The sequence below is a fragment of the Mesoplodon mirus genome (genome assembly GCF_964341445.2).
Source record: "Mesoplodon mirus genome assembly, chromosome: 5".
Classification (NCBI taxonomy): domain Eukaryota; kingdom Metazoa; phylum Chordata; class Mammalia; order Artiodactyla; family Ziphiidae; genus Mesoplodon; species Mesoplodon mirus.
The window spans coordinates 58,183,011-58,199,478 of record NC_138980.1 but is presented as its reverse complement, the minus strand read 5'-3'; the positions used below and the strand labels follow the sequence as shown (position 1 = coordinate 58,199,478).

Below are 16,468 nucleotides of genomic sequence, written 5' to 3'. Positions count from 1 at the left end.
TTTGGTGAATGAAGTTTGTGTCAGGTGCTTTACATGCGTTATTTGATTTAATCCTTGCAATGAACATTTGGAGGTGAGCACTATTTTTATTCCAGTCTATAGGTGAAAATATGGAGGGTTAGAGGGGTCAAATACTCGCCCTAGATTACGCTACTGGGAAAGGGTTGGCTGGAGATCTGGCCTTACTTCTCTCTGACTCCAAAGCCCACATTTGTGACTATCCATGCTGTGCTGTAGGGATACTTTATAAAAAGAGCATTTGGAGTTGTACTTGCCACACATAGTAATTGTAAAGATACAATATGGGTGTGTTTTGTAAACTATAAAGCACTGTCCAAATATGAGAATTATCAATATTATTGCTATAATTGTAGCTACCATTTATTAAATATAGGCAGCGCACCAGTCTGAGCTCTACATCATTCTGTTACTTAATCCTGCAGCAGCCTTTTGAAAGTGAGATGAAAAAAATAGAAGCTCAGGAAAATGAGGTGACTTGCCCAAGGCAACAACACTGGTTAAGCCTGGCAGTCTCACTCCAGAGCTGGAGTGCTTAGCTGTGTCACTCACCGCCTCTCTGTCCTAAGCAAGAGGACATGCAGGCATGCTTTTGAGAACTCCTTGTTGCTTTTCTCTGTCAGGCAACTTATTCCTGGAATTCCAAGAGGAGTTGGAGCAAGTCTATAAAGTGTACTGTGCCAGCTATGAACAGGCCTTGCTGCTGGTGGAGACCTACCGGAAGGAGCCACGGCTGCAAGGGGAGATCCAGGACACCATTGAGGCAGTGCTGTGAGTATAATGACCCTCATGGACCCCGAGGTCAGAGGCTGTTAAAGTCTCACCCCTGCTTGGTGCTGCTCACACTGCTTCAGGAGTGTCCCAGTCAGACTAGGCTAGGCTATGCTGCAGAGACAAACAGCTCCCAACTCTTTCAGTGGCTTCGACCAACAAGGTTTCTACCTTCCTTATGCTCCACTGCAGGTTAACTTGGGGCTCTTCATGTTGAGACTCAAGCTGACAGCAACTACTGTCTGGAATATTGCCAGTAACTTGGCAAAGGAAAAAAGTGCTCTGGGGTTCTAACACTGGTAACTAAATGCTGCTAGTCCAGAAGTGATATTCATTGCTTCTCAAAATTCATGGGCCAGAGCTAATCACATGGCTTCGTCCAGCTACCAGGAGGCCAGGGCCTGCCATCCAGCCATGTGTTCAGAGGTGGAAAATCAGAAACATTTGGTGAACAGCACTCGTGACTACCATAGGGAGGGCAGTGAGATGGTGGGAACCATGTGGTGTAAGCAGCAGTGGCAGGAAACAGGTTTGTATCACCTGGGGAGACCTCTCGACAGATGGCTAGAGTCTTGCCCCATGGAAAAGGATCAGAACTGCTCTGGGTGGCCTCACAGCCCAGAACTGGTACCAGTGAGTGGGAGCTCCAGGTAGAGATATGTAGAAAAAATATATTTTTAAATTAAAATTTTGAACGGGTAACAGTTGCATGTTTCAAAATCTTTAAAACATCTGAATTTACACAGTAAAAAGACCTTTCCAACCCTGTCCTTTTATCCACCCAATTACTGCTCCTACCCACAAAGTTAAGGTAACCACTTTTAAATTACTTATGGATCTTAGCAGAGTTCCTTTATGCCTATACAAACAAATACAAATATATACTCTTATTTTCCCCATCTTTTTAATGAAAGTTTGTAATTTTTTTTCACTTACATTATATCTTGGAGGTCTTTCCATTTCAATATATACATGTATGATCCTTTGAACGGCTACGTATTCTTCTACTCTGTGGCTGTTCCGCAGTTTATTTAACTGGTCTCTGTTGATGGACATTGGTTTGTTTCTATTCTTTTTTTTTTTTAATTTTATTGAATTTTATTGAATTTACATTTAAAAATTTAAAAACACATGTGACTAATGGCTATAGTTTTTTTTATTAGTTTCTTCTCTATAACAAAGTGAATCAGTCATACACACACATCCACCCCCACATCCCCTCCCCCCCACCCCGCCAGGCGGCCACAAAGCACCGAGCCGATCTCCCTGCGCCATGCGGCTGCCCCCCACCATCCATCTACCTTACGTTTGGTAGTGTATATATGTCCATGCCTCTCTTTCGCTTTGTCACAGCTTACCCTTCCCCCTCCCCATATCCTCAAGTCCATTCTCAGTAGGTCTGTGTCTTTATTCCTGTTTTACCCCTAGGTTCTTCATGACATTTTTTTTTTCTTAAATTCCATATATATGTGTTAGCATACGGTATTTGTCTTTCTCTTTCTGACTTACTTCACTCTGTATGACAGACTCTAGGTGTTTCTATTCTTTTCATATTACAGGCAGTGCTACAGTGATTATTCACGAACATGTTATTTTACTGAGGTACAAGTATATCTGTAAGTTAAATTTCCAGATGTGGAATTGCTAGGTCAAAGGAAGTATGATGTATTGATAATTTTGGCAATATTGCAAAATTGCCCTCTGTAAAGGTTATACCAATTGATATTCCCATGAGCAGCATATGAGGGTGTTTCTCCACAGCCTTACCAGCAGTGTGTTGTTAAACTTTAGAGTATTTACCACTGATAGGTGAAAAATGGCATCTCAGTAATGTTTCATTGTGCATTTATCTCCAGGAGATGCAAGAGGGAAGAGATATGGGAACATATGTATATGTATAACTGATTCACTTTGTTATAAAGCAGAAACTAACACACCATTGTAAAGCAATTATACTCCAATAAAGATGTTAAAAAAAAAGTTGATCATCCTTTTCTTTAATATTTATTTATTTTTTGGCTGTGTTGGGTCTTAGTTATGGCACGCCGGATCTTTTGTTGCAGTGTATCGGCTCTTCGTTGCGGCACACGGGCTTCTCTCTGGTTGTGGCGGGTGGGCTCCAGAGTGCGTGGGCTCTGTAGTTGTGGCACGAGGGCTCCAGAGTGCGTGGGCTCTGTAGTTGTGGCACGCAGGCTGTCTCGTTGCGGCACTCGGCCTTTCTAGTTGTGACACATAGGCTCAGTTGCCCCACAGCATGTGGGATCCTAGTTCCCTGACCAGGGATTGAACCCACGTTCCCTGCATTGGAAGCACGGAGTCGTAACCACTGGACCGCCAAGGAAGTCCCTTGATATCTTTCTATATATTTAAGAGGTATTTGTATTTCCTTGCCTGTGAATTGTTCTGCTTCTTTTCTGTTTTGAAAAGACTTATATCTTCCCAAGGACAGGCTCACCAAATGAAGATAGATGAAGGTCATCCTCTGGAAAGCAGAGTAGAGTAGGAGGAACAGAAGTTATTATTGTTATTTCATCTTACTTAGACATTTCCTTTATACCCAAGAGAAAGACAGTGTAGGTTTAGGGCTTTGAAGCTGATATTATCTCATGTGGAGCCTCCTGCTACCTCTCCTCCTCTTCCTTATCTTATCCTTACCCCTCTACTCCCTGAAGCCTCCTTTTGAAGTACCCATGTCCTAACCCTTCCCAGCCTCCAAAAAAACCCACATTCATTTTCTCGTTTGCTTCCTTTGATCCCTTCATGGAACTTACAAACTTAGGCTTTTGCAAGGGTCACTAAATACATTTCTACAGGAGTGAGCAATGAGGAAAGCAAGATGCCATATGTGGGACAAAAGGGAGTAGTGGAGACTGTGGCAAACCAGAGCCAAGAGACCCTGTATAGAGTGCAGATGCAACCCAGCCTCGGCTGATTGTTGCTGTATTGTGTAGCTTTTGCTATATAACAAACTGACCCAAATATAGTGGTTTAAAGTATAAATCATCCCCAAAATATGTTTAAAGCAAACATTTATTTAGGTCACACTTAGGCATGTTAGTGGTTTAGCTGGGCTCAGTAAATGATTCTTCTTGTCCTGGCTGAACACCCTCATGTGTCTGTGATCAACTGCGGGTCAGCTTTGCTGATGTTGGCTGGGCTCTCTTATGTATCTGGGACATACAAGCAGACTCAGCTCTGCCTTTTGAGATCTCGGCTTGGAATTGGCATGCTGTGCCAGACTCAAGGGGTGGAGAAGTATCCCCCACTTCTTGATGGGAGAAGCTTCAAAGTCATATTCAAAGGGTGTAGATACAGAGAGTGAAATAATTGCAGCCATTTTTTATAAACCATCTCCCTCCGTTGCCATGTAGAAATGTGATTCCACTGTGCCCAGATCCTCTGATCTTTCAAGAGAAACCAGAAACTTTGATGTAAGTCTCCCAAGTGTTAAATATTGGCATCTAGTTCAGACATGTTAGAAACACTATGTGGGGGGCCCTAGTTGGCACAGAGCCTGCTGTTTGTTTTTTTTTTTTTTTTCCTGTACGCGGGCCTCTCACTGCCGCGGCCTCTCCCGTTGTGGAGCACAGGCTCCAGACGCGCAGGCCCAGCAGCCATGGCTCACGGGCCCAGCCACTCCGTGGCATGTGGGATCCTCCCGGACCGGGGCACGAACCTGTGTCCCCTGCATCGGCAGGTGGACTCCCAACCACTGCGCCACCAGGGAAGCCCCAGAGGCTGCTGTTTGTCATGTCTTCTGCACTCAGGTCTTTTTCAGCCAGGCAAGTCCAGGCTTTTCTCATGGGCTTTCACGCCAAGCTGCCTGGCAGCAGATCGGGCTCTGCCCCTTATTCACCTTGGCAGAGCCATTTCGTGTCTCAGAACCTTGTTTCCCTACATGTGGAGTGGGAGTAATAACAACAGCTCATGGGGACGTAGACTCACTGCATGCAAGTAACATGCAAAAATTCCCAGCTATTGTGGTTCCCTTGGCTAGGCAAGGATTATGCTTCACTGAGACCACACTGTGGTTCTCAGCTCCGTTGGTCCCAACGCCCCCTTTTTATAATAAACATTAAATAAATTTATTATCCTGAGTTATATTCCGAAAAAAATTCTCCTGTCTATATACATAACTGAAAAAAATCAATATAATGGCTTAACTATAATTAAAGGAGAAATAAAAAGAAAATAATTTCTAATAAAGTAATATGTATTTCAGTGTGCAAATGCTTGTGTAACACTACACTAGAAAATATTATGAAGCAATCAGATGCTTGTACCTACTTATAATAAATAAGCTTGGATTTAAGCAAAGAAGAGTCAGAAGCCATTGTGTACGAGAAGTACAGAATAAGAAAAGAGCAGAGAATGTGTGTACCCTGCAATAACAGTGAGCAATGAGGGCTTCCCCGGTGGCGCAGTGGTTGAGAGTCCGCCTGCCAATGCAGAGGACACGGGTTCGTGCCCCAGTCCGGGAAGATCCCACATGCCACGGAGCGGCTGGGCCGGTGAGCCATGGCCACTGAGCCTGCGCGTCCGGAGCCTGTGCTCCACAACGGGAGAGGCCACAACAGTGAGAGGCCCACATACAGAAAAAAAAAAAAACAGTGAGCAATGATAACAAACTTGATTTCCTTGTGTATGATAAGAGAAAGAAGGAAATAACATAACTGAAGTAGGGATAACATTACACACCAGGAGGCAGAGGAAATGAGGAAGGATTGTGTTCCTGCAAATGACCTCGGTCTTATTTATAAAAGGTGTGTCATGGTAATTCCCAGTGTTAAGATATGTGACAGGATGGAGTCCAAGTGTCACAAAAATATCTCAGTTCTTGAAATCGCAGCCCATTGCAAGGCATTCATTCAGTCTCTGAATGTTGAAGAGGGGCACATGAAACGTAGGAAGATTCTCCATAATGCAGGACTGTCCTTGCAGGATAGCCTGCATCCCTGGGTCCCTGCCAACTAAATGCCTGCAGCACACCAGAGCCTACAAGTTTCAAAAATGCCCTCAACGAAATGCTCTGGACTAATGTTCCAGCAGGAATGACATTCTTTCTGTCATCCAAATTTTATTCGGTAGATTTACAGGCAGACAGAAAATAGACTTCTCATGGGAAAGTGTAGACATTGGATGGATGGATGGATGGACAGATAGATAGATAGGTAGGTAGGTAGAAGGAATGAATTTTTGAGGGGCTCCTGCTATACATGCTGCTCTAGAACTTTTGATCCCTTCCCTCTTGAAACAGTAATCCTGCCTTTCTTGTGCTGATGATCATGGACTCTTTCTGGAGTTTGGCCAACTAGAATCACACCAGCCATAAATGGTTCTTTCTCATCCAGGTAGGATAGATGGTACCATCTAATTAGATCTTTGTGATTCTAAAATATATGCCACCTCCCACTTTTTATTTGGATGGGTAAGTGGGTGGGGTGTCTAGTTTATCCTGTCTCTCCCCCCGCCCCCCACTTTGTTTTTGGCCTCACCGTGTGGCATGCGGAACTTCCCTGACCAGGGATCGAACCCTCGCCCCCTGCAGTGGAAGCATAGAGTCTTTGTGCAGCTTGTGGGAATCTCAGTTCCCTGACCAGGGATTGAACCTGGGCCATGGCAGTGAAAGCCCAGAATCCTAACCACTAGGCTACCAGGGAACTCCCAGTTTATCCTGTCTTTTAAGGCAGTGCTTCCCACCTGGGGGCCAAGGGAATCAAGGCTTGCCCTTGCAGCCAGCAGGAAGCTCTGCCTTAGGGACCATTCTAGTGGCATAGCTTTCAGGGGTAGGAGGCTGCTTACAGAGGTGGATCAGTCCAGCACAAAGCACCTGCAGTTCCACAACAGCTGAGGCAGTGTTTGGAAAAGGCAGATGACATGTTTTCCTTTACTGGCATTTTTAATTTGTTTTAAATTTAAAAGTAACATGCGGTTATTGAAAAAAGAAATTTCAAACAGTACACAGGTATATAAAGTAAAAAGTCCATTCCCCTTTGGTTTCCCGTTTCCCCATCCCTCCCCCTAGTACACATTTTCCATCCGAACTCTATTCTGTATATTTACAGACAGACGGACAGGAAGTAGACTTTCCACGGGAACATGTAGATGTTGGATGGATGGATAGATAGATAGGATGAGTGAATGAATGAATGCTTTTCTAGAACTTGCTTTTTCACCTAATCATGGCCATGAATAAATATCTTTTCAGGACAATATGAATTACTCTACCATGTTCTTCTTAATGACTGCATAGAGTTCCTTCCCAGGGCAGCTCATAGTCTGTGGTCTATTTAACCATTCCCTATTGATGTATATTTGGACTGTTTCCGAAATTTTACTGTCATAAATAGAGTTGCTGAATAACTTCTACCTTTATCCATGCTCACTTGAGTTTATATTTATTTTATTTTATTTTATTTTTGGCTGTGTTGGGTCTTTGTTGCTGTGCGTGGGCTTTCTCTAGTTGCAGTGAGCGGCGGCTGCTCTTCCTTGCGGTGCGCGGGCTACTCAGTGTGGTGGCTTCTCTTGTTGCAGAGCACGGGCTCTAGGTGCACGGACTTCAGTAGTTGTGGCGTGAGGGCTCAGTAGTTGTGGCTCGCAGGCTCTAGAGCACAGGCTCAGCAGTTGTGGCGCACAGGCTTAGTTGCTCCGCGACACGTGGGATCTTCCCAGACCAGGGCTCGAACCCATGTCCCCTGCATTGGCAGGCGGATTCTTAACCACTGTGCCACCAGGGAAGTCCTTGAGTTGATATTTCTGGGTAGATTTCTGTAGTAGGATTGAGGGAATAAAGGGTTTGTACATTTCATAAATTGCCAAACTGCTCTCTAAAAAGATCCCACCAGAGGGCTTCCCTGGTGGCGCAGTGGTTGAGAGTCCACCTGCCGATGCAGGGGACACAGGTTCGTGCCCCGGTCCGGGAAGATCCCACGTGCCGCAGAGCGGCTGGGCCCGTGAGCCATGGCCGTTGAGCCTGCGCGTCTGGAGCCTGTGCTTCGCAATGGGAGAGGCCACAACAGTGAGAGGCCCGCATATCGCAAAAAAAAAAAAAAAAAAGATCCCACCAGAGACTCCCCTGGTAAGGTGACAGTTGTCCCTTTCCCATGGAAAGTTAAGCCCAGAGGACAGAGTTTTGCAAATATCTGGCAACTGTTTCTACCTCTCCTGCCCACAGTCAGCCAAGCACTAGGCAACCCTTGGTGAGAGCAGATGGTCAGCATAGGCATGTCCTGACAGGTAATCCCACCCCTGCATCCCAACCCCCTGCAACTAATGGAGGGCCCCCCACCTGCTCTGTCTGTTCCTAGCCTCATGGCTGATCTTTCCTGGACATTTGATCTAGAGATTTTTCCATAGGAAGAAGAGCAAGAGGCAAGGGTACCGTGGAGAGGAGGCCAGATAATAGTCATGAGAAACATTTGTGAGTCTTCGTGGAGGAGGCATGCTTAGACATTGTGGTTTGAAAATCTTGTGGGTTTCTCAGAAGGTGGGTCTGAGGGCTACTGGTCATGATCAAGGAAAGACTTAGAGCCTTGTCCCAGATGCTGTTGACTTGGGCACTCTTTCTGCAACTTCCAGACATCATCAGGAAGGGGACTAGAAATAATCATCTATGCATCAAATGGTGCATCTGGAAGGGACCTTGACACTATCAGTTCCTGTGTTTTGTTTTATATTTTACTTTTTTAAATGAAAAATTTCAAACCTAAAGAAAAATAGAATAATGTAATGAACACTCACACACCCACCACCTGAAATTAACAAGTATTAATGTCTGCTGTTTGCTGTATCTAATTTTATGCTATATACTATACAGGAAATTACAGATAATTACAACTTTTTACCCTTAAATACATCTCTAAACATTAAATTCCTATGATTTAAATTTTAAAAAACTTTTTTTGGGGTGTGGGCCATGCTGCACAGCTTGCAGGATCTTAGTTCCCCCACCAGGGATCAAATCTGGGTGGGCCCACGGCAGTGGACTGCCAGGGAATTCCCAAGTTCCTGTGATTTTAAAAGCTCTTCTTTTTTAAAGCAGCAGAACCATTTTATTAAATGAAATATTCTGTGCATGTCCAGCAGATGGAGTTGTGCTTGAGACATATCCAAGTGGAGATTTCGAGTAGGCAGTTGACCGTGTGTGTCTGGAGCTCTGGACAGAAGTAGGAAGTGGAGATATGGGTTTGGGATGTGTTTAAAGCCATAGGACTAAATGAGGTCAGTAAGAGAGTGAGTGGAGAGAGAAGGAGGAGAGGAGGCCCCGGACACTCCAGCATTGGAGAGAAGCCAGCAGAGGAGGCCAAGAGAGTGGCCTATGGAGTGAGAGAAGCAGGACGAAGAGTGTCTCTGGGGCCAAAAGAAGAAAGTGTTTCGAGAAAGAGGGAGTGGTCAGCTGTGCCTGCTGTTGAGAGACTGAGTAAGCTGAGGGCAGAGAACTGACCATTAAATTTAGTACAGATGGGGAACCAAGGCCCAGAAAAGGGTAAAGTGAGAACTAGAAGCACCCATCTAACATATAGACCTCACAGATTACAGATGAGGAAACTGAGGACCACAGAAGGAGGGTGACTTGCCTGAGATCACACAGTGAGTTAAATGGCAGAGCTGGGACTAGAGCCCAGGCCCCTTGGTGCCCCCAAGGGTGGACTTGACCTACCTAACACCAGCCTTCTCCCTCAGGCCTCAAGCTGGACCCTCAGGCCTCAGTTTCTTGCTGGTAATTCCTTTGCAGAGGATTACCAAATACCCATTGCTGCTGCAGAAAATTCTGGAGAACACACTCCCTGATGCCAGTGCCTACCCTGTCCTTCAGAGGGCTACCTCTGCCCTCCAGGACGTGGTCACCAACATCAATGAGTACAAGAGGCGCAAAGAAGTGGGTAAGGACTTGGGGCATTTAGGTGATACATGAGTGAGAATGCTTCTAGTTACAAAAAACTCATCTCAAACTGGCTTCACCAGTACAGGGAATATAGTAGCTCATGTAACCCACAAGTCCAGAAGTAATGTGGGCTTTAAGTAGGGTTTGATCAGGGTGCTGACATCATTTCCCTGCAATTCTCTTGTCTCTGGCCTTTACTATGTGTCACCTTCCTTTTCAGGCTGGCCTCCCTCATAATAGTAAAGGGCTATTGCTGTCCTAAGACTCGCATCTGCACACCACATCCTCCAGGATAAGATGGGCCCTTTCTCCCCTTAGCTGTAAAAACTAAATTGGAGTTTCACTCTGATAGGACTCATTTGAGTCGTATGCTCACCCTGAACCAGTTGCCATGGGTAGGGAAATGCCATGAACTGATTGGCTTCAGCCTGGGTTATGTGCCCTTCTTTGAACCTATCACTGTGGCAGGGGATGGGGGGATTGTGTGAACTGGCTTATAACAGTCAGCTCCCACCCCTTGAACTAAAGTGGAATCAATCTTATCTAAACCACATGTCTGCTATACTAAGAAATGAATACTGGGGAGGCAAAGAGCTGTGTATTTATCAGGGATGAGGGTAAGAGGAGAAAGTGGGGAGGTTGCTGCCTCTGAAGTTGTTAAAACAGAAAGGTCTGGAAAGTGAAGCAGTGTCCCAAGTAGATGAAAAACTCAATTGCACAACTCAGACCGTGCAGTAATGATAATTTAGCTAATGTTTACTAAAGGCTAACTATGACATGTTTTTTTCAATCATTATCTTGTTTGGTCCTTACGATAGCCCTGAGGTTGGCAATGTTAGCCCCATTTCACAGTTGGGTAAAATGAGAGCTTAAGTCATTTGCTCCAGACCTATCATCTTATGTGATCTCCTAGCAATCCTGTGAGGTGGCTAGCCTCATTTACAGATGAGGAAACTGAGGCCTAAGAAGTCAAGCAGGCAGGAAGCTCTTCAGTCAGGGTGCTCACATCAGAGTGAGGACTCTGAGCCCTGTACTTTTCCTCCGAGATTCACCATTCTAATGGGTGTGACTGACATTTGAGAAGAGGGCCCAAGAGATGCCTTGCCAGGTATGTCAGGGGCTCTTGCTTTCCCGGGTCAGCTCTGGTTCCTGTGCCCTCCTTCTCCTGTGTTGGTGCAGCCTCCAAGTACACCAAGGTGGAGCATCTGAGCCTCCGGGAGCGACTGGCCCGCATCAATATGCACACCCTTTCCAAGAAGACCACCCGGCTGAGCCATCTGCTGAAGCAGGAGGCGGGGCTCGTACCCAAGGTGAGCAGGGACGGGAGGAAGGGTGGTACCCCAGCCATCCCAAGGGGCAAGACTGTGCAGTGCAGGGTCTTAGACTCCTTTCGGAGATGAGGAAACTGAGGCTGAGGGAGTGAACTTCCAGCACGCGTAGCCAGGACGAGGCAGAGTAGGCACCACCACTTGATTCTGGAGAGCCAGGGTGGGGCCTTCTCCTCTGCATCTTGTGCTGCTCTTTCTCTGGGGTCTCTTGATACAGATAGGAGATGTCTGGGTCTGGGCAAGGAGCCAGCCTTGAATAGGTGCTAGTAGCAGCTCAGGTGGATTGAGTACTTACTCTGAACCAGGCATTAATGGATCCACACAATGAAGTAAGTTCATACTATTCCCATATTGCAGATGAGGAAACAGGCTCAAAGAGAGTAAAACACTTGCCTAAGTTCACACAACCAGGAAGCAAGTGAACCAGGACTCACGGGCTCTTGTGTCTGATTCCATTGTCTGAATACAGAACCACCAAGCTGCACTTACTGCCTCTAACCGTCCCACTCAGTTTTGGGGCTGGAGGGACTGGCTCTGATGGGTGGGTCTGTGGTCCCTGGTAATAACTTGGGAAATGGGTGTACACTGGCCCCATGTGGATGTTCTCGGCCCTCATAAGCATAACTTTACTCTCAGACAGAAGACAAGGAATTTGATGACTTAGAAGAGAGTTTCCACTGGGTGTCGCTGTGTGTGACCGAGCTGAAGAACAATGTGGCTGCTTACCTGGATAATTTGGAGGTGAGGATCCTGTGGTTAATAGTGGGTAGGGTGGGGCGGGGCTGAGATCACCGGGGAAGGAGTCATGCAGGGCCCGTTGAACAAGCTGACAAAGACACCAACTTCAGGAACCAAATGGAAGAGGTCATACAGTTGCTGGCTGGAGGCCAGAAGAGGGGCCGTTCGCAAGCACTCCTCCGCCCACAGGTCATCTGACTGGGGCAGCTTCTGAGTTCATTGAGTTCTCAGGGGGACCGTGTTCTCACTGGGTAGGGTCAGAATTCACTGGAATCAGAGCCCTCTGGAGGGATCCTGCCAGACCAGCACCCAGAGCAGGGCTGACAAACACAGGTGCTCAAAGGGACCAGGCAGGTAATATTGCTGACTGAAGTGTGCAGGTGTATAAGGCCTATTGTCTATTTATGAGACTTTTTTGGTAGAGTTCAGTATGTAGTAATAGTTGGAGTGTGAATGACCAAATAAATGAATGAACGGATAAAATGAAAGGGATGAGATATTCCTTGGCTCACAGGAGTTCCTGTGCGGGAATGTGGACCCAGTGCTGCCAGTTCTTCTGATTTTAAGGAAGAAGAAAACTGGAAATTCAGACCTTTAGGTGAAATCTCACCATGTGTTCATGTGAGAAGCTAATTAAATAAGAATTTAAATGTTATGTGGGCCCAAGAAAATATATTTCTGCAAACCACATTCAGCCCACAGGGACACCAGTTTTCATTCCCATCCAGCACATCACTTTCCTTTCACCAAAATTCCCCCTTCATTCTTGTCATGGATGCTGACTCATTCCATCCACTCTGTCCCTTTTGCATGGTTTTGTTCTCAATCACGTCCATTTGCACAAACCAGCTCAGTCAGACAATAACAGGCTCTTTGGATAATAGGATTTGGGGTGGCATTATTGGAAGTATGTAGAAGGATGGAGGTCGTTGTTCTACACTCCTCACTGTGGGGCACGTTCCCTGCTTGTTCCTGCTCCATCTTGGGCCCCCCAGAGGAAAGATCTGGGCAGCACAGTGAAGCAGAAGAGGAAGGCCCTCAGAGAAAGAATGGAGGGGCCCTGAAAGAGAGAAACCAGAGGCCCATGAGAGACATCTGGCTTTGCAGAGTAGAACAGATATTTGGAAGCCTTAAGGCCGTATTTCCATAAATGCAGGACTTACACGACGAATACAGTGTTGACATGGAATCCCACAGTGAGAAAATGACTCTCTCTTTTAATCCTCAGAGTCCAGGAAAAGCCTCTTTTTCTGACATGTCTTAAATAAACAGGCAGAACAAGTCTCTGGCTAGAAACCTTCATCAGGCCATCACGCCCAGACAGAACTTAATAGCATTGTTTTTATAGCAGTTATTCTTACATGCCTATTTATGGCAATTATTACTGGCTTTTCCTTTATGGGAGTATCATAAGTGGGTTTTTTTTTGGCTGTGCCATGTGGCTTGCAGAATCTTAAGTTTCCCGACCAGGGATTGAACCCAGGCCCTCGGCAGTGAAAGCACGAAGTCCTAACCACTGAACCACCAGGGAATTCCCCATAAGGTGTTTTGTTTTTTTTTAATGCATTGATTTAAATAGGGATGCTAGGTTGATTTAAGGAAAAATATTTTTTTTGAATTTTATTTTTTTATACAGCAGATTCTTATTAGTTATCTATTTTATACATATTAGTGTATACATGTCAATCCCAATCTCCCAATTCATCACACCACCACCCCCACCACTTTCCCCCTTTGGTGTCCATACGTTTGTTCTCTACATCTGTGTCTCTATTTCTGCCCTGCAAACTGGTTCATCTGTGCCATTTTTCTAGGTTCCACATATATGTTAATATATGATATTTGTTTTTCTCTTTCTGACTTCACTCTGTATGACAGTCTCTAGATCCATCCACGTCTCTACAAATGACCCAATTTCGTTTAAGGAAAAATATTAATAGAACTCGAGGAACATGGACATGGCAAAAAAAAATCACAAAGGAGATATGCAAATGTGTGAAATCGAGGCAGCACTGAATAGGGAGAAAGATGTTGGCTCAGTCTAAGGAGGAACTTTCTAATCACCCAAGTTGTGCAAGGATAGAATAGGCTGTGTGCAGACACAGGGAGGGTGTGCAGACAGCCTGGGCACTTCTTCCGGTCTGTGGTGGAGGGGGATTCAGGTGTGAGATGGCGACGACGGGCCATGATTGGCTCTCTCATTTGACCCCATCTAGGCTTTCCTCCGCTTCCGGCCCCAGGAATACGATCTGGACATCCCTGGGGGGCCTGTGGTGCAGTACTGTTACCTGGCAAGAGACCTGCAGCTCCAGGCCTTCCCTGAGTTTGTGAGCAGAACTTCTCCTTTCTTTTTTTAGGCAGGTGGCAGAGCCTATAAGACTAATATTTAGAAGCCAGGCCTTTTCCATGACTGTCACATCCATAACAGTCCTGGATAGTCAGCAGGGCAGAGATGATTATTAGTGCATTTTCCTGATAAAAATAGCCCCAGCTAACATTTACTGACCCTTGTTATCTGCCAGGCACTGTGCTAAACTCTACATTTTTCCCCTCATTTAATCCTCACAACACAGCTTACAGGGTAGATACTATTAATAGCTCCATTCTGCAGATGAGAGCTTGAGGCTCAGAGAGGGTGACCTCCCAGGTTATTCAGATGGTCAATGGCAAGGATCTGTGCCCCAAGGACTATGCTTTTGACCACCATTCCATACAAAATTTTTTCAACATCTGTGCACAGTAACCGTATTAAGAAGTGACATATATATTGAATACTTATTCTGTGCTAGGCACTCTGCTAAGCTTGTTACATACATTGTCCCCATTTTTCAGATGGGCACATTGAGGCCCAGAAAGGTTAGATGTCGTGCTAGAGGTCACAGCTGGTCGGTGAGGGTGGGACTGGAGCCCAGTCCTGCCCACATCCAAAGCCCCTTCTCCCTGTGCCCCGCCCTCTGCCACCTCCTTCCTCAACTCTGAAGTTCACCTCTCCCCACAGAAGCAGCGGCTGGAAGCCCTGGTGTGGCAGCCATTGTGCAGCCTGGCCAAAGCCTTGGCCGGCCCTCAGAATCTGATCAAGAAGCGTCTGGACAAACTACTGGACTTTGAGAGGGTGGAAGAGAAGCTGTTGGAGGTGGGCAGCATGACCTATGAGGAGGAGGCGTCCCGGCACATGTACGAGGCACTCAACTCCCTGCTAGTGGCTGAGCTCCCACAGTTTAAGCAGCTGGCCATGCAGTGGCTGGGCCAGATCCTGTGCACATTTGTGACCCTCCAGAGGGACCTTGCAAAGCAAGTGCTGCAGAGGGCAGAAGACAGCTTGGCCCAGGTAAGGCCTCTGGGACTGGGGTGCCCCTGGGGAATAGCCAGGCAGGGCCTGGTTGCCCCTTCAGCCAGCTGTTTGAAGGGGCTGGTCTGGGCCTTCCTCTTCCTTAGGAGGAGGTTGTGGAGACCTTCTGGATCTCTCTTATGCCTGTTCTCCCTCCATTAATAGAGTCAGACCATGAAAGCAAGGGTGGAACTGGGACTCCAGGCCACTCTCAGGCTCTGGGACTCAGAAGCACAGGAGGCTCTGCTGGGAAAATACAGGCCTTGGGGCCATTCCCTGGAGTGTATTAGAAGTAGGTAGCAGACGAGACTTCCCTGATGGTGCAGTCGTTAAGAATCTGCCTGCCAGTGCAGGGGACACGGGTTCAAGCCCTGGTCCGGGAGGATCCCACATGCTGCGGAGCAACTAAGCCCGTGTGCCGCAACTACTGAGCCTGCGCTCTAAAGCCTGTGAGCCACAACTGCTGAGCCCGCGTGCCACAACTACTGAAGCCTGTGAGCTTGGAGCCCGTGCTCCACAACAAGAGAAGCCACCGCAATGAGAAGCCTGCACACTGCAGCGAAGAGTAGCCCCCGCTCGCCGCAACTAGAGAAAGCCTGCGCACAGCAACAGAGACCCAATGCAGCCAAAAAAAAAACAAAACAAAAAGAAGTAGGTAACAGAGAAGACAGGGTCCTTTCTACACAGTCAGGAGTAAATGTCTCAAGCTGTGCTCCTGACACTGTTAACTACTTCTAGCAGCTGCCTCCTTGTGAGCATTTATGGTGCATCTGTTTGGAACACTTTCCATATATTGTCTCACTTAATCCTCACAATAACCCTACAGAATAGGTATTATTATTATTCTCATTTCAAAAGGAAGCCAGGGCACAGAGGTTAAGCAGCTTGCCCAAAGCCACACAGCTAAGAGCTCAATTTGAATCCTGGCAGTTCAACTCCAGAGCCTGGGCTCTGAACCATAGCGCCCGACAGCCTGTCTGCTGAAAGCATAAATAGGTCACAAAGAGGTTTAGACACATCTCCAAGTGCAAACTTTGATTTTAGAATTTTGAAGATTGGGTTGGTATAGGAAAGAACTCTTAAATCTCTCTCTGATATCAACATCAGAGCTTAATGGCCTGTGGATCTAAGCTCTGGAGAAATTTCGGTACTGCTCATACCGCATGCTGTCTCCTGTGCTTCATGTGCCCCAGCTCAGCTTTCCCCATCCAATCTGTTGCATAAAAATTCCTCTAAAATTTGCCACCCACCCCCATCACTACCTTTCCAGCCCATAGTCTCACTCTGCGTCTGCAGCCTCCACTTCCAGTGCACCACTTCTGAGTGTGACCACGGTCCCTTTGCACAGACTCCTTCTTCAGCCCGGAATGTCCCTCCCCGTTGCCCCCATGCCTTTCGCAG

General features: G+C 46.5%; 1 protein-coding gene across 3 annotated transcripts in view; it reads left to right on the top strand.

Moving 5' to 3' along the window:
• ARHGEF37 (Rho guanine nucleotide exchange factor 37) overlaps positions 1–16,468 on the top strand; it is a 65,107-nt gene that overhangs the window by 29,291 nt on the left and 19,348 nt on the right. The window contains exons 4-9 of one of the 3 annotated variants that reach the window (XM_082620586.1): positions 642–789; positions 9,472–9,671; positions 10,853–10,983; positions 11,638–11,742; positions 13,956–14,066; positions 14,741–15,067. In XM_082620586.1, the coding sequence (XP_082476712.1) occupies positions 642–789; positions 9,472–9,671; positions 10,853–10,983; positions 11,638–11,742; positions 13,956–14,066; positions 14,741–15,067 (1,022 nt within the window). Of the gene's footprint in view, positions 1–641; positions 790–9,471; positions 9,672–10,852; positions 10,984–11,637; positions 11,743–13,955; positions 14,067–14,737; positions 15,068–16,468 lie in introns of all 3 variants that reach the window. The other 2 variants (XM_082620585.1, XM_082620587.1) reach the window with 2 other exon arrangements.